This window comes from Sesamum indicum, linkage group LG10 (assembly GCF_000512975.1).
Source record: "Sesamum indicum cultivar Zhongzhi No. 13 linkage group LG10, S_indicum_v1.0, whole genome shotgun sequence".
Lineage (NCBI taxonomy): Eukaryota > Viridiplantae > Streptophyta > Magnoliopsida > Lamiales > Pedaliaceae > Sesamum > Sesamum indicum.
Window position 1 is genome coordinate 3,350,048 of NC_026154.1, and position 23,533 is coordinate 3,373,580.

At 35.3% G+C, this 23,533-nt stretch overlaps 2 protein-coding genes across 2 annotated transcripts; both read left to right on the forward strand.

Annotated features, from left to right (window-relative positions):
- LOC105171825 (ammonium transporter 1 member 1-like) lies at positions 5,220–7,181 on the forward strand. Its single transcript, XM_011093067.2, has one exon. It carries the CDS (start codon positions 5,354–5,356, stop codon positions 6,848–6,850), a length of 1,497 nt encoding a protein of 498 aa, XP_011091369.1. The 5' UTR covers positions 5,220–5,353; the 3' UTR covers positions 6,851–7,181.
- LOC105171826 (carboxyl-terminal-processing peptidase 2, chloroplastic) lies at positions 12,245–22,822 on the forward strand. The gene is made up of 13 exons (XM_011093068.2): positions 12,245–12,436; positions 12,956–13,316; positions 13,423–13,572; positions 13,960–14,042; positions 14,203–14,411; positions 19,633–19,701; positions 19,888–20,006; positions 20,351–20,426; positions 20,506–20,547; positions 21,098–21,206; positions 21,872–21,969; positions 22,057–22,150; positions 22,276–22,822. The coding sequence occupies exons 1-13, from the start codon at positions 12,362–12,364 to the stop codon at positions 22,399–22,401; spliced, it is 1,611 nt and encodes a 536-aa protein (XP_011091370.1). The 5' UTR covers positions 12,245–12,361; the 3' UTR covers positions 22,402–22,822.

The window sequence follows — 23,533 nt, forward strand, 5'->3', positions numbered from 1 at the left end:
ATTTATATTAATTGATAAATCATTATTTCTTTCTTTTTTTATTAATGTAATGTACTAATTTCTTAGGGTAAATTACAATTACCTCCCTGAGGTTTGATATAATTACGAATATCTATTGTTATTTTAAAAAATAAAAATATCTTCCTCAAATGAAAAATAATTATGTAACCTTATATGACAAAATGAAAATTATTGTTTTACCTTTGTTGATCTTTTTATAAAAATAAAAAATATTTAAAAATATAAAAAAATTGAGGGTGGGTAAAACAAATAATTTAGAGAGAATATTAGTTCATAAAAATATTTTTAAAAAATTATGAAATATATATATATATCATTATAATTTATAATTAAAAATGACATTTTGGCCAGTTCACCATAAAAATTAGATGAAACTTAACGGAATAGGCTCGTTGTTAAACGAGCGTTAAAATTAGAGGAGTATTTGTATTTTTTTAAACAACGAGACATGATTGTAACTTACCCTTTTTTTTTATATATAATATATTTTAAAAACATAAAAAAATTACTTATTATGAGCAAAATAAGAATGACTAGTCACAATGAGTAGTTTTAAATAAAATCATAAAGCTATGGTCAACATTTGACCGCCGTATTGTACTTGCCACGTTGTATTCTCATTTATTAGTAAAATACCAGTTTTGTCCCTATTGCCTTTGCTTTTCATATTTACCATGTGATGAAACCCAAATTTTTAAATCTTAATACTATTATTTATTATTTTCTTGGAGAGGATGGACTTACTTTTCAGCCCATTAAAAATAATTATCTTCCTCCACTTTGTACTGAAATTATTTACTCTTTTTATTAATTTATTTTTTTGACTTTTCTTATTAATTTATGAAAATTTGGAATTCTAGTGCATATTATCCTAATATTAAAAACAAATTATTCGACAATATATTTAATGCGTACCAAATTTTAACCGCACCATAAGAATCGAAAGATTTTCAAAGAAATTCTAAGATCAACATTGACTGACCCTGCAAAACAAAATTAGCACTTCAATGCTTAAGTCAGTAATAATTTACTAAAAAGGTAAAAGAAAAATTCAAATAAATGTGAGAATAATAATGAAATATGATGTTAAAGTGATACATATTCATGTGGGGTGCGAAATCTAAGCTTACAGATTGCTTAAAAGAGAGAGAGATGAATGATGTTACCAAATGTCTGCACACAGTCTTTGTTTATAGGCAAGTACAGAGCAGAATACGCGAGTCAGTTGTAAAGAATCCTATACCATTCGAAAACCCTTTGAACAAGTTAACTAACCCAAAAATCGGTATGTGATTTAGACTTAGATTAACTAAGATACATTTGTTTGACTAAATATTATTAGTTCTGTCTGAATTCGAAACTATGTTATTTCTAAATATGTTATAAAAATCCGGAAGTGAAAGATGTATATGCATGTCCGTATGTCAAAGATGCAAGTTTTGATGAAGTTTGCCAAAACAGTTTGCTGCGACACCTTTAAAACTCAATGACAACGTACCCCATTTTCAGCAGTGGAGTAGAACAAAACCATCTTAACTATTTTTTTCCTAGTCAAAATTAATAATGAATCAGCCAGTTGTTTTCATCTTTCCCCAAGAAACTTCTACCTCATAATCCAGCTGTTCTTTTTATTATTAATTATAATAAAGGATAAATTACAAACCTCACTCCTGATATTTATCATAATTATAAATATTTTTTTATTATTTAAAAATTATAAATATCATTTAAAAATTAAATTCGTTTAACAAATACCCCATACGATGTAATATTTTATGTGGGTATTCTTTAACAATGAAAAAATATTTATAATTATGACAAATTTCAAGAAACCTGTTATAATTTACCATATATCAAAATGCAACTTTAATAATTAATCTTATAAAAAAATACTAAATTCTATATATATATATATATATGTTTGTAAAACAATTATTTACAGCAATTTAAAAAAAAAATAAGGATGTCTAATTAATTTAGAATCTGAGGATTATATCATGGCAGTTGACTGATTAAAATGGAATTATAGATAATTGAGATTAATTAGTTGGGATTGTGGGAGAAGGGGACAGAAATTAATATTGTTTTAAGGATGATCTAAGCTATGATTGGAGGACTCTTAATTAATTAGTTTGGGAACAGATAATTAATTAATTAATTATTAGTAGTGGGCATCACAATTATATGCAACTAATTAATTAATGTTGTATATATTCACCAGAAACAATAATTTCGCAAAGATGGGTCTAAGAATCTACATTTGAAAAAAAAAATAATCTTGTTCGATTTTTACTTGTGTTTGGGTATTAAAATATTAATTTATTTATTTTTATTAAAAGATTTATATGGTTTAATTCGTTAAATATTTCAAACCCGAATATACACGGATTCATATAATTATTTGATCAAAATTATATCATTAGTTCATGTAAAATCATACAATGTAGTTGTTTTAATAAGTCCACGCCCTAAATGTACCAAGTACAATTTTTGCCATTTAATTTACTTTTCAGAGTTTATTATTTTAACAATTTTATTGATTTAAGCATTAAAAAACTATAATCAGTACTTTTCTATTATTGTTGGTGTTGAACTTTTGTTGTAAGACACTTTGGAGATTTCAAAATGGATTGGGGACTTGGACACCTTCATGACTTAGAATATGTTTGGGTGAATTTATAAATTTTTTGAAAAATATTTTATAAGATATTGAGAAATATTAGTAAGATTTTTAAATAATAGTTTATCAGATCCAAAAATAAGATTTCACTTTTGGGTGAATTTATAATTTTTTTGAAGAATATCTTATAAGATATTGAGAAATATTAGTAAGATTTTTAAATAATAGTTTATCATATCCAAAAATAAGATTAGAAATTTATAACCACCTAAACATCTTATTTAAAATTTTAAAAATTATTTAAAAAAATTGTCAAATACTTTTGTAAAATTTAATCTTTACAAGCTCTCAAACACTTTATAAAATATCTTTAAGAGTTTCACAATAAAGAAAATAGATAATCCCTACACTATTAATCATGATAAATTGATATTACGTACCATAGCCAAGTAAAATCAGTATGAAAAAATTTAATTTTTAACTATGGTCTATATTCCCCATGATTTTACCTAATGACAAAATATTTTAATTAGTATCTATTATAATTTCTTACTTTTAATGATGATAATCAATCATAACGAGAATCAAATTTTTTTATTACACTCTGCTTGTAAGTTAGCTAGGTAACGGACCACCATATATATTATATATTACGGTAAATTACAAGGGCTCTCCTAAGGTTTGTTTTAATTACAAATGCATCCTTATTATTTGAAATTTCCTAAAATTACACAATTCACAACACACATCCCCCTATAACTAGTTGTCATAAGGGGGTATTTGTAAAAGGGGAGGGGCTAATGTGTAATTTTTTAAATAAAAGAATATTTATAATTATTGTAAAATTTCGGAAGAGTTCGTTGTAAAATGGTGATAATTAATTTAACTTTATATGGAATAAATAAATGATGATAAGTTAATATATAGAATTCTTGTAAATGTAATTTTGTGATAATTGCTTCCATAAAAGTCCAAAAGTCCCCATTTGCAAGTGGACCCCATAGACATTCATGTGGAATCTTAATCAGTTTATCCTGTCTCTAAAAGTCAGTCCCATTTTTCTTTTTTTAAAAAATGCAATTCATCACACACTACATTTAAATTTAAAAATTAGGGTTAATTGTATTTAAATTCTCTTTAAAAATATAGAATTACACTCCCTAAAAAAAAGATTTTAAAATTACACTGATATTCTTAAAAAAATTCATTATTTATATATGACCCCATTTCATAAGAATTTAGATGAAAAATAATAACGTCGACAAAATAAAAAATAAAATAAATTTTTAATTTTGTCCCATATTTAATATTCTCATATATATTTTTGTACTTATATTAAGGGGATAAATATATATTATATCTATATGGAATGAGGTTAATATTATTATATTTTTTTATATATAAATATAAAATTATTGCATGGAAATTTTAAATAAGGAGTAAGGTAAGAAATTTAAGTAATTTTTTGCTAATGTTAGTGTTCTTTTTTCAAACCATAACGAAAGGAGATCATGTATAAATTGCGAATTCTGGATGGGTATAAGTGTAATTTTAGAATTTATTTTAAAAAAATATAATTTTATATTTTAATAGGAGGTTTAAATATAATTAATTTTAAAAATTAAATTAATTTAATAAATACATTCGAATACGATTAAAAAATAAATTACAATAAAAAAATATATATACATGTATTTTTATGAGACTGAAGCTCATAATATTGGGAATATAATATCTGAAAAGTTGTGAATGGAGTAGGATGTCATCATCAAAAGAGTACCATTTTTCAAAATATTGATTTTAAATAAATGAAAAGGCCACCCTTTGGTCAACGTTTGAAGGCCGTATTGTACTTGGCTCATTGTATCTTCTTTATTAGTACATTATTAAATACCAGTTTTGTCCCTATTGCCTTTTGCTTTTCACGCCGCATATTTACCATGTGATGAAACCCAATTTTTAAATTATAATTTATTTATTTATTTTCTTGAAATGGAGTTACTTTTCAGCCCATTAAAAACAATTATTTTTCTCCACTTTCTGAAATTATTTACTCTTTTTATTAATTTATTTTTTTTATTTTCTTATTAATCTTATGATAAATTGGGATTATAGAGCATACTATGTTATTGTAATTATCATTATTATTATTATATATATATTAAATAAATAAATTATTTAATATTATAGTATTATAATATTATTACTAAATAATTTCTCTTTCTGACCATTCAAATTTTATAGAATTAATCGTTTAATATGGAATAAGAATCAGGCAAATAAGAGGATTGGATTTGAAGCCCATCTATTAAAATTTTTTTTTATATATATTTGGATGGAAGGAGAATGTATTAAGATATTAATATTAAATAATTTTATTCGATTTATGCTAATTTAAATTCTTAAATAAGACGGTCATTTAACATATATTTATATAAATAATTAAAATGGTTGATCAGCTGTAAATAAACCAATTAAATATCAATTAATATAAAAATATTAAATGACCAAATTACCCTTAATTACCACTCGTTAATCAATTAAAAATGAAAAGCAGGGCAAGGGCAATCAACGAAGAAAAGTCAAACTTCCAGCAATCTAGCCTCCCTTCTCTCTATAAATTTGGTTCCGACGAATCACTCTCTGCTACTACACCGTCTCTCCAGTTCCTAAACTACAGTTCCTTGCGTCTCTTTTCTCTCCTCACAAGCCATGGCTGCTTCTCTCAGCTGCTCCTCTGAGCAGCTGGCGTCGCTCTTCGGCCCCAATACCACCAACGCCGCCGCAGCGGCTGAATATATCTGCGGCCAATTCTCCACTGTGTCGAACAAATTCGTCGACACCGCCTACGCTGTCGACTCCACGTACCTCCTCTTCTCCGCCTACCTCGTTTTCTCTATGCAGCTTGGATTTGCCATGCTCTGTGCCGGCTCTGTTCGAGCCAAGAACACCATGAACATCATGCTTACCAACGTACTAGACGCCGCCGCCGGCGGACTCTTCTACTACCTCTTCGGGTTCGCTTTTGCGTTTGGCACGCCGTCCAATGGGTTCATCGGCCGCCACTTCTTCGGCTTGAAGGAAATGCCCTCCTCCTCCTACGACTACAGTTATTTCCTGTACCAGTGGGCCTTCGCCATAGCCGCCGCCGGGATTACCAGCGGCTCTATAGCTGAGAGAACTCAGTTTGTGGCCTATTTGATTTACTCTTCGTTTCTTACTGGGTTTGTTTACCCCGTTGTTTCGCATTGGTTCTGGTCAGCTGACGGCTGGGCCAGCGCCTTTAACACCGGAAATCTCTTATTCGGATCCGGAGTCATCGACTTTGCTGGGTCGGGGGTTGTCCACATGGTTGGGGGAATTGCGGGTTTGTACGGAGCATTGATTGAAGGACCGAGAATCGGTCGTTTTGACCATTCGGGTCGGGCAATTGCTTTACGCGGTCACAGCGCCTCTCTCGTGGTGTTGGGTACCTTCCTTTTATGGTTCGGATGGTACGGTTTCAATCCCGGGTCCTTTGCCAAAATTCTGTCACCATATACAAGTGGCAACTACTACGGCCAATGGTCCGCCGTCGGTCGCACAGCTGTCACCACCACTTTGGCAGGCTGCACCGCCGCGTTGACGACTTTGTTCGGGAAAAGGATTCTTTCCGGGCACTGGAACGTGACTGATGTATGCAACGGGTTGCTGGGCGGGTTCGCGGCCATCACAGCCGGTTGCTCCGTCGTGGAGCCATGGGCGGCGGTGATATGCGGGTTCGTGGCGGCGCTCGTCTTGATAGGGTGCAACAAACTTGCAGAGAAGGTGAAATTCGACGACCCGTTGGAGGCGGCCCAGTTGCACGGCGGGTGCGGGACTTGGGGAGTGATCTTCACGGCGTTGTTTGCTACCGAGAAGTACGTGAACGAAGTATACCCGGGTAAACCGGGTCGCCCATACGGGTTATTCATGGGTGGTGGCGGAAGGCTTTTGGCTGCCCATATAATCCAGATTTTGGTGATTATCGGGTGGGTGACCGCGACAATGGGTCCTTTATTCTACGCTCTACATAAGCTTAATCTTCTTCGGATCTCGGAGGACGATGAGATGGCGGGTATGGATCTGACCCGACACGGCGGGTTCGCTTATGTATACGAGGATGATGCACACAAAAACGGACTTCAAATGAGGAGAATAGAGCCAAGTGCGAGTCCAAACACGCTTTGAAGTTGGAATTATTTTTTTAATTATTAAGATAATTATTTTCAATTATTTCTTTTGAAATTTCTACTCTTTTGACTAGTTGTTCATATATGAATTAGGTATTAAAAAATTTCCGGAAAAAAAAATTAATTGTAAGCTTTTGCTTAATATTTATTGGATGGTTGTGATTGAAGATAATGTGAACGAAGGGTGCGTGTTGATTTTGATGTATCAAAGACTTTTCTTCTTCCATGTTTGTTTTTTTCCTAGGAGTTGAACCCACTAGGAAACCTTATATTATGGCCTCATAATTCGAAGTGGGACAACATCACATCCAATTTTTGGACTTTTGGTACCTCTCCATTTTCTTTCTTTGTTGTTAATTCAATTTGGGTTGGATGTGATTTTAACATTTGGAGATGTTTGTAATATTAAAAAGATGAATAGATTGTTAGATTTATTGGAAGTTCCTCAATCAACACCTTTTATTGGGTGCAAGATCGAGAAGAAAGTTGAATAGTATTTTTTAGTTGGAGAAATGACGTATACTGGTCCAAGCTAGTTTTGAGGTATTTATAAGATCAAATATATATACAAGTATGGATCCAGGTGTAGGGTGATTGATGGTTACTGTCTCGGATTTAGTGAGTCAGATTGTGTGCAACCCAATCCAGATAAAAAACGCACAACTTCTTGTCATGTTGGGGTATTTTGCACTTATGAGGAGAGGCTATGTTAGTCTTTTTATTATCTTTGGTTTGATTCCTATAAGTGCCAATTATGTTATTTGATGATCAACGAGTATGATTTTGGCTATTAGTCCTAAATACATAGATAGAATGGGTACCATTTTGAGTTTTATTGGAGCTTTTGTGGGTCTGGATAGTAATTATTATTTAAATTAAATAATTTTATATTTATTAAAAGTTCCAACTCATATTTGTTGAGAAAATTGCGAAGATACTATTTTAACCTATATTGAGAAGATGCAGATTTAGCTAATATTTTAGTTAAACCCGTTCAACCCAATTTATGAGATATCAAATTAATGCGTATAATTACCATAAAAAACTTCAACACGCCAACAAAAATGAATAAACTTAGGAAACAAATCAAAAAGATTCACGCACTTTTATTTGGATAACTTCTACGACTTTGAACAAACATTGTAGTTTCAAGTTTACATCTGATCCAAATCGATTCGACTCGACTCATCTGAAAATGTTAGAAAACATAGTCCAAGAAATTAATGAAGTATCTCCAAAAGTCACGGGGCAGAAGCTGGTTTTAGTGGTCCGAGAATTGATAGAATCTTTTTGACACTAAGAGAGAGTGATTGCTGCACTTATCACCACACCCCACATGACAACCTTTCCAATTCCCATGTGTGTGGGAGTGTGTGGCTGCTCAGTGCTCTTACCTACCCATAGACCAGACTTAGCCATTATTAGCCATGATCTTTTGGTTATTAATTAAGTTACGAAAAGAATTAGGTTTTTCGATTTTGATGTTGTTGCTTTATGGAAACTCCAGTCCAATTTATTGTCCTTAATCTTTTTTTATCTTTTACGAGTACGACTGAATTGTGCTTTATTCGATATTAAATAAAAAAAACAGTGCATGTGTTAGTAATTTTTGGCTATATTTTAGGGGTAATCGTTTAAAATCTCCAGACAATTTTTGTACTGTATGATTCCCGTTTCATCACTTTAATAAATACTTCATTGAAAACAAAAACATGTGTTTGTAACGGATAAATTGTAAGACTATGATATACTTTTTTATCGTCAATTCAGCTAAAGTAAATTGAATTTTTTTAAAAATAATTTTAATTAATTGAGCTCGACCCTAAATTTTTGGCCTCTCGGCTTATTTACACACCTAATAACAATAGACATACATCCGTATTTGTTGGACTCATATGCATAATTTTTTTTTTTAATTGTGAGATCCCAATCTTACCAATCAAGCAATATCTGATTCGCTTATCCTAAAATGTTTGAGTCGTTGTGTTTGGTGAAAGAAACAGAAGCGGAATGCCAAATATGAGACAATTGACTTTTCAAAGTACGTGTGACTTCAACCAGGTGAAGAATTTTTTACACTAACAACAAAATATATATGTTAATGACAAAATTTATAATAACAATCTTAAAATTATCATTAAAAATATACTTCGAGTGACAATAATTTAAATTTTATTTGCAATAAAATTATTAATGGGTTAAAAAGTATATATTAAGTTGTTATTATGGACAATCACTAACATATCTGTAATAACAATTAAGTTGCAACACAGCTACAGTGACTATTGTCGTTACTGTATTGTTACCATATATGTGTCACTTAACTTTTTATAGTGATAATTTTATGTACAAATTTTTTGTCTCTTATTGTGTCTAATAACAACAACTGCTATTAAAATTATAAAAATCATTGTAGCGACAAAATAAAAAATTATTGTCACTTAATATATATAATTAGTGGCAGTTTTAGTATTGTTAGTTTTTATCACTTATATTCTCTTTTTATTTCTGCCCTGTTATCTTATTATTGTGTTATAATGATGTCATATCAAGCATATATACACGTATTTTCTCTTTTAGATTATAATTTAACTTAATTATAGCTTTTAATTTTAAAAAATTAAAAGATACCATACGCACCAATCACATATAGATATAACACTAAAATATGATTTAAAAAAAAGAGTAAATTACAACAACCTCTCCTAAAGTTTGACATAATTATGAATACCCATTTGTTGTTTGAAAAATTATCAATATCCCCATGATTTTAACAATCGTCTAACAATTAGTCTATTCCGTTAGTTTCCGTTAGCGATTCATCCAATTTTTGGGTGAACTACCCAAAATACTTTTATGTGGACTAAGATATTCGTAATTATACTAAATTTCAAGAAAGATAATTGTTATTTAATAATAATAATAATAATAACAATAAAGAACTTCTTTGAATCAATTTGCTTGGTCTATATCCGATTGTAACAAAGACTTCTCATCGTGACCAGAAAAAGACGCTCACGACCAAACAGTTGACTCTCTAATTAACATTAAGAGCCCTGTCTTGAATTTCTGAGGTTATAAGCACCTAAAACCATTTTATGAAATGTCCGATAATGTTGGTAAAGTCTGGGAAAATATGTGACAATTTTTTGTAATAAGAGTTTATACATTTATAAAAAAAAAAATACTATTATCGATTTAGTTTTTAAAAGTTCAAAACGATTCTAAACAATGTTTTTTCAATATTATAAAAAAATCCTAATCGTTACTATGTTATTAAAAAAACTTCCAACTCATTTTTTTGCACAGTAAATTGAGTGCTACATCTCGAGTACATCCAAAAATTTCACCGCGACCTCCCACCTACAACGATGAACAAAGCACAACTATAAAAGAAAATAAAGTTATCCCACACATGACAGGGGTTAAAACCCTTGATTGGGTCGGGCTGACATCATCGACTTGAAATCGCATCGGTTGATGCAAAGTCCAATCTGAGGGCATGAAAGTGGTGTCGTTCATATGACAAGTTTGCATTTAGTATCAAAAGATTTTCCTCTTTAATTCTGTCTTATTTTTCTAAACAGACTCTGATTTAGATATCGTAAAATTCAATATTAACAATTTCACTATGTACATCATCACCAACTTGAATCTGTCATCTCATCTAAATTCTATTTTAAAAGAGAGAAGTATGAAAGTTTCTTGGAAACTTCAATGTACACTTGAAGTTTCCAAAGGTGCATCAAATCAAACAAAATAGGGAAGTCAATGTGAACATGCTTTGATTTAAAGCTAATAATGGATTGGGGGTGGGGTGGGACATTTCATCTGCAACAATTTTCCAAGAAAGAATACAACTTTGGTGGGTTGACTTCCAAAGTCTTTCTTTTTTTCCTGCAATGCACTACTTATTGTTGTGGTGCCATTCTTTGACTAGTCTTCTTACTTTTAATATATCTGACAAATTTTGAATTAAATGCATTTTCTAAAGTGGCCAAAATCTTTTTTCCCCTTATCTTTGACTTGTTTATTTAATTTTTACTGGTTGTGACTCGCTATTTCTACATGCATATAATAAATAAATTTTGTATATTAACATATAATTATAGATAAAAATATATAAATCAACAAATTAGATTTTTAAGTGATTGAACCGACATGTATAATTTCGTATGGAAGATTTGTTATATCAAAATTTCTATAATTAATATTTTGTAATATTTGGGCATGAACTGAAAATTGTTTAGCTGGTTTGTTTCGAGAGAACTTCATCAAATTGTATTTGAATGAAAGAATTTTTATTTTGAAAAGATTATTTGAAATTAAGAATTTTAAATAACCCCACTCAATCCAATCGAATAGTTCGGATCATTAACTTTTTTAATTTGAGTCAAAAGATTATATTTTATTGCATCGTGAATGTTTTCTTTAAAGTCGATAAACTATTATTTTTTTGAATAAATCAGTTACAATCATCAACATCAAATATCTATATCTATTAACAATCATATACTAATCAACAATATCAAATAATTATATATAATCAATAACTATTATTAAAGTAGAACAATACCTACTATTTAAAGTAGAATAGCATCACACACGATGATGGAGTTCAAAATAATCTATAACTTTAAAGTTATGAAGCTTTAATTTCACCAATTAAATTAGGCCTCGTCCACGTTGCATCGTAAATGTCAATATCCAAAACTGAGTACTGCTCAAACTTTTACTTGAATTCTGCGCCATCAAAAGATTAGGTTAAAATAGAGGTAGTAATGGGCCACTACTAAAATTCCCTTTTCAATTCATATTCATATAAAAATTAAGGCCCATTAGGGTTTCATTATGTTTGGCCCATCAAAAATTTCATTTTTCTTTTCAATAAATATAATATTTTCAAATGCAACTTTATGATTTAATTACTCAAACTCATGAAATATTTCAGTTAAACAGTACATCGATCAATAAATTATAATTAATAAATAGATTAATTAAATAATAAATTATATAAATTAATAATAATTAAAATTTAAAAAATTCCTTACTTGAGTTCGAAAGTTTGGGTGGTAACGTGTGAGAGCGTGTGTCTGATTTTATTGTAATTTGTATATGTAATATATATATATATATAATTTGTGTATATACATATTTGTAGAGAGAGGGAGAGAGGAAAGAGAGGGTGAAAAGAGACGAGCTCTCTATACTTATTGTTATTATAAGCACTTGTTATCTTATTTTTTTTAAATCTTATCTAAAAAATGAAAAACAAAAGAAAAAGAAGGAAAAGCCATAACCACAAAAAATGTGAAATTATAATAATCGCTTTCAAGTGGGACCCAAAGTCGCAGCCAAGTTGAAAAAAGCGCATTAAAGTCACCAACGATTCAAGGCCACAAACATTTCCCGAAGAAAGAAAAAGGCAAAAAGCGCCAAAGATAACTACCAATCACACTGAAGGAATTCCTTGCTTACATATTGTGGCTGGAAACTGAGCGCATATCAAATGGAAGTTCTAAGAACCTCTGCCGCTTTTGCAGTCAGCAATTCCAGCAGAAATCCCACTGCTTTTGTTCCGGAGGTACTCCATTTATACCCTTTTTCTTGAAATTTAAATACGTCGTTTTTTTATAATGAAAATACGTTCTGTTTCTGCATTTTTTGCTGTGTTGAATTTTTGTTCTTTTGTTTTTCTTTCTTGGAAATGAATGCATGTCTTGGTGGGAAAGGGATTACTGATGGAAAGGTGTTGTGGGTTGTTGGTCATAATGCTGATGTGTCTTTTACCAATTGAAATTAGGAATAAGAATGTGGAAAAGAAAACTCTGGATACCATGATTGAGTTGTTAATTATGCATTTGAAAGATTTGTGGTCCACAATTGTGATTAATCATCAATTAGAGATATTAAGTACATTTCTTTGTCATGCATGATCATTGCTCGGGAGGAGGTGTTAAGAATTGGTTCACCACATGAAGAAAGATTTTTGAGTAATTTTACATGTCTTTCTGGTGAGAAATCATTGATCTAGATATTGGTACACATTGTGACTGTTAAGCAAATGAAAAAGTCCTCATTTTTTTCAAATGAACACCTTCAGGTGCTTCTCTGTAATCATCTTACGCCGAGGAAAAGTGGATGTCGAGCATCCTGTTCTTTTTCTAGTAACGAAAAGAATACTGCAAAGTTCTTTTCAGCTCAGTTTCTGAATAGGAGCAACAGATACAAAAAGTTTCTTAAGTCGCTTTGGCGGCTGGACGGAATTTTTGTTTTGCACCGTGGTTTCTTTGTGCTAAAGACTGAATTTGTTCCCGGGCTGCGGAAATTTGCCATCATCCTCCAGAAAGCGCTACAATGTGCTGAGAGGTTTAACAATCCTGTTCCTGTGTTTTCACTCCGTCTTATTGTTGGAGTGATGCTTTTCATGACATTGGGTGCCGCTGTCACCAAAACTCCTTCCTGTAAGTTTTATAGGTTCTTCAAATTGTCTACCATTCAGTTTGGATATTCTGGATACCACTATCTTCTTGTTTTCTGCTATAATACTTTGATTGTCACACTATGTAGGGGCCCTTAGCGAAGAAAATCTTCTTTTCTTGGAGGCTTGGAGAACACTTGACCGCGCTTATATTGATAAAACTTTCAATGGGCAGAGTTGGTTTAGGTACAGAGAAAATGCACTACGCAATGAACCTATGAACACAAGAGAAGAGACTTGTAAGTGTCTATCTTGCAGCTGATAATGTGCCATGTTTTTTTTATCAACTGGTTTGCCTTCGCAAAATTATTGAGAACACACCATAGCAATCCACAAGTAATTAATTTAAACAGGAACAAACATTTGTTATAGCTGATTACATGATGGCTACCCTTGGTAAACTTTTTTTAGATGATTGGTTATGGCTAAGTTGGCTGTAACATTCTTTGTATTGAGCTTCGACTGTCATTTTGGGTTTAATGCAAGAATTCTGCAAGAAGGCTCATTTTAGCAATCATGTAACTGATAGGTCATTTCATACGGTCACACAAATTTTAGTATTTAACATCAGCCTTAGGTGAACCATTTAATATTCATGATTCAATGTTTTTCATATTGTATTCTAGATGCGGCTATAAGGAAGATGGTTGCTACTCTGGATGACCCTTTCACTCGGTTCCTAGAGCCTCAAAAATTTAAGAGCCTGCGGGTATGGGCTTCTTGCTCTGATCTTTCTCCCTTAATTTATTTGGGTTAAGAAGCTACTTTCAATGTTATTCTTGATTACCGATTTTTTCACTCAATGAGAAGGTAATGGTTTCATTATCGTCCTACCTTGTATAACTTGTTGATATGTCCTTTGAAGGCAGTCAGGAACACGGAATACTCTTACTGGTGTAGGGCTGTCTATTGGATACCCTACTGGAAAAGATAAATCGACTTCTGGAGTGGTGGTTGTTTCAGCTGCTCCAGGAGGCCCAGCAAATAGGGCTGGAGTTCTGTCCGGCGATTTAATCCTTGCAATTGATGACACAAGTACAGAAAGCATGGGAATATATGATGCTGCTGAACGATTGCAGTGAGTTTTTTCTAAAATCAACCTTGCAATGATGACACCACCAGTGTGATGCTGTTTTACTTTTGCTTCGTTTGTTTTACGTATCTGGAAGTTCAAATTATTGTTAGGAAATGGATCGGGTTAAGATGGATAACAGGTGGAATATGAAGGCAGTAAAAGACACACGAATTTGTTAACCCAGTTTGGATATAAATCCTACGTTTGGGGGCGATACCAAGCCAGGAGAAAACACTCAAAGAGGAGAAAAATTGAGGAGTACAACACACACACACTTGTATGCAAGTCTTCACCACACGTGAAAGACAACACTCACCCTCGTCTCAACTCTTTCTTTTCTCTCTACTCTATTCTACTCTGCTCTGCAAAACAATGCTAATAAGAGTAGAATATATATAGCCATGACTTATCCTTTTTCCAACTCAACTTGGGATTTCTAAGTTGAATGAGGTTATCCTTCTCCAACTCAACTTTGAATCGGGTTATCCTTCTCCAACTCAACTTGGGAATTCTAAGTTGAATCAGGTTATCCTTTTCTTCTTCAAATCAATCTTCACAACTTAACAATCTCCCACTTGAAGATTGATTAGCTTTTCTCCACTTCTTTCTTGGTACCGCCGGGTTTGTCCACTCTAGTCATCAAGGCCAGTCGAAGCCGTACACAGCTTCAACTTCTCCATCGCAACCGCCTTGGTCAGCATGTCCGCAGGATTCTTTTCTCCTTGGATCTTCTCCAGCTGCAGTGCCTTCTTCTCCAGAAGTTGTCGGATGAAATGGTACTTGATCTCGATGTGCTTTGTCCGCGAATGGAACGCGGGATTCTTTGCCAGATGGATCGCACTCTGGCTATCGCTATGAAGAATCACATCTGCCGGAGGTTTCCCTAATTCACCCAACAAGTGTTGCAGCCAAATGAGCTCCTTAGCTGCCTCAGTAACTGCCACGTACTCAGCTTCCGTCGTGGACAGTGTGACAACCTTCTGCAACTTTGAGACCCAGGATACGGCTGTACCGCCATATGTGAACACGTACCCTGTAGTGCTCCTCCTTTTGTCATAGTCACTCCCTGCAAAATCAGCGTCAACAAACCCAAACAAGGTAAGCTTGCCCTTACCAAACACCAATGCTCGGTCCTTAGTACCCCTCAGGTACCTAAGAATCCATTTCACAGCTTCCCAGTGCATCACTCCTGGATTGCTCATAAAACGGCTAACTACTCCCACTGCATGTGCTATATCCGGTCGAGTACAGATCATAGCATACATCAGGCTCCCAATTGCTGAGGCATACGGTGTGACTCTCATCTTTGCACGTTCGGAGTCAGTCTGGGGCGAATCACTGTTGGATAGTTTGAACTGATTTCCCAATGGCGTTCCAACCGGTTTTGCATTTTCCATCTTGAATCTGCATAATACCTTCTCAATATAATCAGATTGAGATAACCATAATTTACCAATACCTTTGTCCCTTGTGATTTTCATGCCCAATATCTGTCTTGCTTCGCCAAGATCTTTCATGTCAAACTTCCTCGATAACTGATCCTTGAGCCTATTGATCTCCTTGACATTTGATCCTGCTATCAACATGTCATCAACATACAGGAGTAGAATGATAAAAAACTCATCGAACCTCTTCACGTAGCAGCAATGATCAGCATTGCATCTAGAGAAACCTATCTCTAGCATGAAGTTGTCAAACTTCCTGTACCACTGCCGCGGAGCCTGTTTCAATCCATACAGGCTTTTCTTCAGGCGACACACCTGCTGATCATCTCCATTATACCCCTCTGGTTGTACCATGTATATCTCCTCCTCAAGATCCCCGTGTAGGAAGGCTGTCTTTACATCCATCTGTTGTAACTCCAAGTTCTCTGCCGCTACCATGCTCAACACAAGACGAATAGTAGTTAACTTGACAACAGGTGTAAAAACATCAGTAAAGTCAATACCGTATCTTTGTTGGAATCCCTTTACTACGAGTCTTGCCTTGTACCGCTTCTTCCCGTCTGATTCTTCCTTAACCCGATAGACCCATCTGTTCTGTAGGGCCTTCTTTCCTTTTGGGAGCTGACACAATTCCCATGTGTTGTTTTTCTTCAACGAGTTCATCTCGTCGTTCATCGCAAGCTCCCACTTGCTCTTGTGGACATCATTGACTGCCTCTGCGTAACATTCGGGTTCTCCACAATCAGACAAAAGCAAGTAATAAAGAGAGGGGGAGTACCTATCTGGGGCCCTTCTCAGCCTCGGTTCTCGACCCAGTGCCAAGGGTGTGCTGCTTTCAGTAATCGGTTCCTCCGATACTGGTTCTGGCTCTATCTCCGTTTGTTCGGTTTCGTCCGTCTGAACTCCCACTGAATCCGTATCTGCTGGTCTCATGATCCCGGAATTTGAAATATCGAGATCAACAAATTCCCTTTCCTTCTTGTCATCGTCCGGGCTTACCTTCCTGTCGTTGTACATTACATCCTCATTGAATATAACATTCCTACTACGAATTATTTTCCGGTTTTGATCATCCCAGAATCTATACCCAAATTCGTCAGTCCCATACCCAATGAATGTACATTTAATCGACTTAGCATCCAGCTTAGTCCGATCATCGTTCAAAATATAGGCTGAACAACCAAACGTACGTAAGAAAGAAAGATCCACTTTCTTACCACTCCATACCTCTTCTGGTATCCTGTTGTTCAACGGGACAGAAGGCCCTCGATTGATCAAGAAAGCAGCCGTGTTGACTGCATCTGCCCAAAACATCTTTGGTAGTCCGCTCTTCAATCGCATGCATCTCGCACGCTCATTCAGTGTTCTGTTCATCCTCTCAGCAACGCCATTTTGCTGAGGTGTCCCCGGGATTGTTTTCTGCATTCGGATTCCATGGTCGGCGCAGTAATTCTTGATACCTTCACTGTTGTACTCGCCACCGTTATCCGATCTGAGACATTTCACTTGTAGACCTGTCTCATTTTCCACTAGTGCCCTCCATCTCCTGAATGTATCAAAGGCATCAGATTTTCTTTTTAAGAAATACACCCATACCTTTCTAGTGGAATCATCGACGAATGTCATGTAGTACGTTGATCCACCAAGAGATGACACTGGTGCTGGCCCCCACAAATCGGTGTGAACAAGCTCCAACTTTTCTTTCCTCGGAGTTCTTCCTGTGGTCAAGAAGCTCACCCGCTTCTGCTTTCCGAACACGCAGTGTTCACAATGACCCACCTCCACCGATTTTAACTCGGGCAACCGTCCTTTCGACTTCAGCACGTTCATTCCTTTCTCGCTCATGTGGCCCAAGCGATTGTGCCACAGGTTAGCCTGCGATACAGTTCCTGCAAAGGGAATGTTTAAACTGGATCCTCCCGCCATGTAGAGCGTTCCCGACTTTAGTCCTCGAGCCAAAGTCATTGCTCCCCGACTGATCTTCCACTTCGCGTCTCCAAACGTCGTGTGGAATCCATCACTATCCAGCTGTCCGACTGAGATCAAGTTCCTTTTCAGTCCTGGTATGTGTCTCACATCATGTAGGGTCCAGCATGACCCATTCGTTGATTTGATCCGCACATCTCCCTTTCCTACAATCTTGAGGGGTTTGTTATCTGCAAGATAAACTAAGCCAAAATCACCTGAGGTGTATGGCTCCATGATGTCTTTGTTGCTGCATGAGTGGAATGAGGCCCCTGAATCCACAACCCAATCATCGGAAGAACTGCTCACACTCAACAAGAGTGCATCCGTGATCTCCTCCGTCGCGGCATTCGCTGTTCGGCCCTCCTTTTCCTTCTTTGGCGCCCGACATTCGCTTTTCATGTGTCCGGGCTTCTCGCAGTTCCAGCACACCATCTCCTTCTTGCCCTTGTTCTTCCCCCTGGACCTTGACCTGGACCTTCCACGGTATTTACCCCGTGTGTCAGGTCTCCCTCTGGACTCTGTATGTAGCGCAGAGCCAGATGATCCACCCGTTTGCTTTCTACGGGTTTCCTCGTTCAACATCATGTCCCTGATGTTGTCGAACTTCATCTTCTCCTTCCCAGACGAAGTGCTCACTGAAGTAACAACCACATCCCAACTGTCAGGTAAAGATGAAAGCAAAATTAACGCTTTTACCTCATCGTCAAACACGATATCCACAGACGCCAGCTGTGTCGTGAGTTGGTTGAAGTCATTGAGGTGATCGGCCACCGACTTCCTCTCCTCCATCTGCAACCTGAATAGTTTTTTCATCAGCATAACCTTGTTCATTGCTGAGGGTTTCTCGTACATATCGGCAAGAGTCTGTAGAACTTCCTTCGTGCTCTTTGCTCCCTTCACATGATAGGCGACATTCCGAGAGAGCGACAGGATTATTGCGCTCATCGCCTTTCGATCGAGCACCTTCCATTCTTCATCACTCGTCTTCTCGGACTTCTCTGCAAGTGGTTCGTACAGGTCCTTCCCGTACAGGTAGGCCTCCATCTGCATACGCCAAAACCCAAAGTCGGAACCATTGAACCGTTCGACTGGAAACTTTCCCTCCATCTTAACTCCTTGAACCAGGCTCTGATACCAGTTGTTAGGAAATGGATCGGGTTAAGATGGATAACAGGTGGAATATGAAGGCAGTAAAAGACACACGAATTTGTTAACCCAGTTTGGATATAAATCCTACGTTTGGGGGCGATACCAAGCCAGGAGAAAACACTCAAAGAGGAGAAAAATTGAGGAGTACAACACACACACACTTGTATGCAAGTCTTCACCACACGTGAAAGACAACACTCACCCTCGTCTCAACTCTTTCTTTTCTCTCTACTCTATTCTACTTTGCTCTATTAAAACAATGCTAATAAGAGTAGTATATATAGCCATGACTTATCCTTTTTCCAACTCAACTTGGGATTTCTAAGTTGAATGAGGTTATCCTTCTCCAACTCAACTTTGAATCGGGTTATCCTTCTCCAACTCAACTTGGGAATTCTAAGTTGAATCAGGTTATCCTTTTCTTCTTCAAATCAATCTTCACAACTTAACAATTATTTAATAGCTGGAATTAGTGAGATGTTATTCCCTAAATGCTATTTAAAGTTGAGGTAATGGAGTTCTCTGACCATTGCAGATCACTAAATGAACAATGCTTTTCTTGTGAAACCAGTAACAAATAGTACATAAGTACAGTATTTTTGTATATGGTTTTTTTAAAGTTGAGAACTGTGTATGATTCGGTGCTATAAATGAATCCACAGGGGACCCGAAGGAAGTACAGTGGAGCTTGTTGTACGTCATGGTTCTGAAACAAGGCACCTGTCCTTAACGTATGCACTATTATTCCATGATTTACAGTATTAATTTAGAGTGGCTAAAATAATTTATAGGTACAATAGCACTTTTCTTCCGGTCTGTACAGCTTGAAGCTTTAAGACAATGGATAATTATTTGTGTTTTGGATGGATATATTTTGTTTTTTGATTTGTAACTATCAGTTAGCTGCTGCCTTTCAGACGAGAGAAAGTTTCACTGAATCCGGTGAAGTCCAGAATATGCAGAACTCCTGGTTTGGGGGTGGATGGCCCTCTGATTGGATATATCAAACTAACATCATTCAACCAAAATGCTTCTGGTAATCTTCACTGTGTTTTATGAATTATCCCTGTATGCTTATCTAATTCTGATCAATTAACTTAACACACTGTTATAATCTTCATTAATCTCATGCTTTTGCTCTTTTGCTTACTTATCAGTGTGTCTGCACACATAAACGAAGTTATTCTCACTGTTGGCTATCTTAAAAGCGTTGCATCAATTATCTTATAATTTTGTTGCATACATTGGTCATAGTATTGAAGATAAATTATGGGCTACTTGTTTCAAATTTTGATGCAGAATTCCCTTTCTGTTGATCAGGATGGTAACTGCATAATTTTGTTTGTTTTGTTCTCATGTTCTCCTCATGAATTCTTCTAGGTGCTGTGAGGGAAGCTATTGCAACATTGAGGGGAAACAATGTTAATGCCTTCATACTGGACCTTAGGGATAACAGGTAACATGCTGTGAACTTCTCCTTCATAGGAATAATCTTTTCCTTAAGCTGGAGTTTTGAATTGCTAAGTTTGTCACAGTGGCGGCCTCTTCCCTGAAGGAGTTGAAATTGCTAAAATCTGGTGAGTGGCCTAGCAGATATTAGTATTTGATAGCTTCTACAGTGAAGTTCTTGTTATTTTGGTATGTATTGGTGGTGAAGATCTTTGTTTTTTATTCTTTCTTGTCCTTTTGTGGTTCTTAGTAAGTGTAAATATTCAGTTGATTGAAAATTCCAATGGATACTGTTGATCATAAATGTCTTGAAGTGTGCTGGTTGTACAAGCAACATATTTATTCGTCAATGAAAATAAATTTTTAGGTCTGCTCATGATGTACTTGGTTTTTGCTAACTATTAAAAATGATTTGGTGTTAAATTAGAACATTTACTTTATCTTTAGAGTTTAGCAGTGAATATTGTTTACAACTGAGCTGAAGACAAAATTCCATTTTGAATTTTGTGTGAGATCTCTGCATGGCCCAAAGCTTTGTCAGCACCTTCTTTTAGCTACATTGCAGACTGAGACTTCGTTAGATATTATTTTCAATACCATTCTTGTTACCTCCTCTATTTAAAGTGCTGGTCTGTTCTCATTGAAGCATAGTGTCTTACTGGTTCCTATTTTAATCAGGCTGGACAAGGGTGTCATCGTATACATTTGTGACAGCAGGGGTGTTAGAGATATATATGACACAGATGGAAGCAATGCAGTGGCAGCTTCTGAACCCCTAGTGGTGTTGGTATGCTGAGTTCATTTTGGCCATTCTATGATCCTATTTCCTGAAGCAGAAATCTTACCTACTGGAGCATATATCCTATTCTAATTCATAAAAAAATCGACAACAATAATTTCCTACATTATTAATTCATCATCCCACTATTATAAGTGCACTTTAGGATTTTTTAGGGTTGCTGCTTTACATTCATCTTTGTTGCAATATGAGGTCATAGGTTTCTGCCACATAGATTGTCCTTTTCCTTTCTAACGATAGACTGGGTTCCAGTAAGCTCAGAGAACTGATACTGTATGTACTGAGTAGTCCATGTCAACAAGGCCCTCATGGTAGTACAAACCATGGTATCCTTGTGTGAAGCTTGACTCTTTTAGTGAACTTGGTGACTGATTGCTACTCCTTCAGTTGTCCTATCCAATGTTTATGCTATTCTTTATTTAGTTCTCTCTCTAGTAAGTTCCATGAACAAATCATATATATATATATATGTGTGTGTGTGTGTGCGTGTGTGGAGTACACTACAATCTGATCGGCCGCCAACCCAAACTATTTGGTGAACTTTTTTTTCTAAAATCATGGGATCTCTTTATTTGTCAGTCTCATATAAGGATATTGTTTCTCCGCAAATTCTTCCTAGCCTTTCTTTGTTTTAATCTGGCATGCCTCTGTAGGTCAATAAAGGAACTGCAAGTGCAAGTGAAATTTTAGCTGGTGCTCTAAAGGACAACAAGCGTGCTGTACTAGTTGGAGAGCCTACTTATGGGAAGGGGTGATTATCTAATCTTCTTTGCATTATTTTGCTTTCTGGAAACATAGTGAGTCACTGTCAAATCACCCTAACTATTACTCTCTCCAGTAAAATTCAATCAGTTTTTGAGCTGTCTGATGGCTCCGGCTTGGCTGTAACTGTTGCTCGTTATGAAACACCTGCCCACACTGACATTGATAAGGTCTCTCTCTCGCTCTCTGTGTGTCTGTGTGTATTGGCCAGTATGTGCATGTAGGAACGCATGCACTAATGCTGAATCACAGTACCTAAATTATGTGGCAATTTCTTTATTTTCTTCTCGTCAAGGTTGGCATAATCCCAGACCGTCCCCTGCCGGTTCCATTTCCTAAAGATGACGAGGGTTTCTGCAGCTGCTTTCAAGATCCCGCCTCTGCTTGCTATCTCAACAGAGTTGAGCTATTCTCCCGATGAAAGTTGCTCTTTAACATTTCCTGTGGATTCTTTATTCTTTGTACATCCTCCTAGACAAGCTGGAAGGCGAAATGTTTATCCGACTAGACGGCAGAATAAGGAAAAGGACCTCACTCACCATTGACAACTAGTAGAAAGATCGTCCAAGTTAGAATAACAGCGGCGGAGTACGTCTTCTGTCGTATGAAATGTGATTTTTCGTGTATCAGATTACATTCGGGACCTGTCTAACTAGGTGATCTCATTGAATGTTTATGAATCCAATGTAAACAAGAATGGATAAGTGAGAAAATCAGCATAGTTTATCCAACTCTGTCTGTTTGATTATATGGCACTTGCATGGATTAATTTCCAGCTGAGCTTACTATCTGGTGTAATTGGATTTTCCCTATTAATAGTGTTTACAAAGATCTTATGGGCCCATTGGCTTCTAAGCATTTGACTGCGGGGTCTAATGTATATCCCAGCTGTCTCTTTTGAGCAGGATGGTTCTTGATTTCAGATGGGGAAAAATAGAAAATGGATAATTATATTTACCACCCGTCATTTAGACAATTACTTATACACCTATTAGAAATATTAATATTATTCACACAAATTATTCTTACTTTTTGAAAAATTATACATACACCTCAAAAAATGTCAATATTATTGCACAAATTATTCATGCTTTTTGGCGATCAAGGTGATGTATGTAATTATGCAAAAAGTAGGATTGATGTGTAAACAGACCATATATGGGGGCTATTAGTGTAATTATTCCAATAAGAAATAAAAACAGATAATACCAATTCTTTTCTGTAACTGTGGAAATTTCTGTTAATATAGAAACTCAAGCAAAGTATATTTGGTACTGTGCAGATGATACACGAAAATCATGAAAGTTGTAGCTAGTTACATGATAAATCAGAAAATCCTTGTAATCCCTCCTGTATCTGGTTGCAATCCAAAAACTTAGAGAAGATGAAACATAAAACAAAGTCCAAGAAAATTTGATCTACTGATGATCATGAGGAAGACTAATCCATAGGGTTGGCAGTGCAATTCTCTGTCCTTGACAACCCAGAAGTGACTGCCATCTTCCAACTTGAAAACCCCCATATCATGGCTGCCACAGCCATATTGTCACAGT

What these genes read in the sequence shown, in the direction of transcription:
- LOC105171825 (XM_011093067.2), top strand. Translation starts at nt 5,354, where the DNA reads ATGGCTGCTTCTCTCAGCTGCTCCTCTGAGCAGCTGGCGTCGCTCTTC.
- LOC105171826 (XM_011093068.2), top strand. Translation starts at nt 12,362, where the DNA reads ATGGAAGTTCTAAGAACCTCTGCCGCTTTTGCAGTCAGCAATTCCAGC. An exon ending in GAGCCTACTTATGGGAAGGG is followed by an intron (nt 21,970 to 22,056) that starts GTGATTATCTAA and finishes TACTCTCTCCAG; the next exon opens with TAAAATTCAATCAGTTTTTG. An exon ending in CCCACACTGACATTGATAAG is followed by an intron (nt 22,151 to 22,275) that starts GTCTCTCTCTCG and finishes CTTCTCGTCAAG; the next exon opens with GTTGGCATAATCCCAGACCG.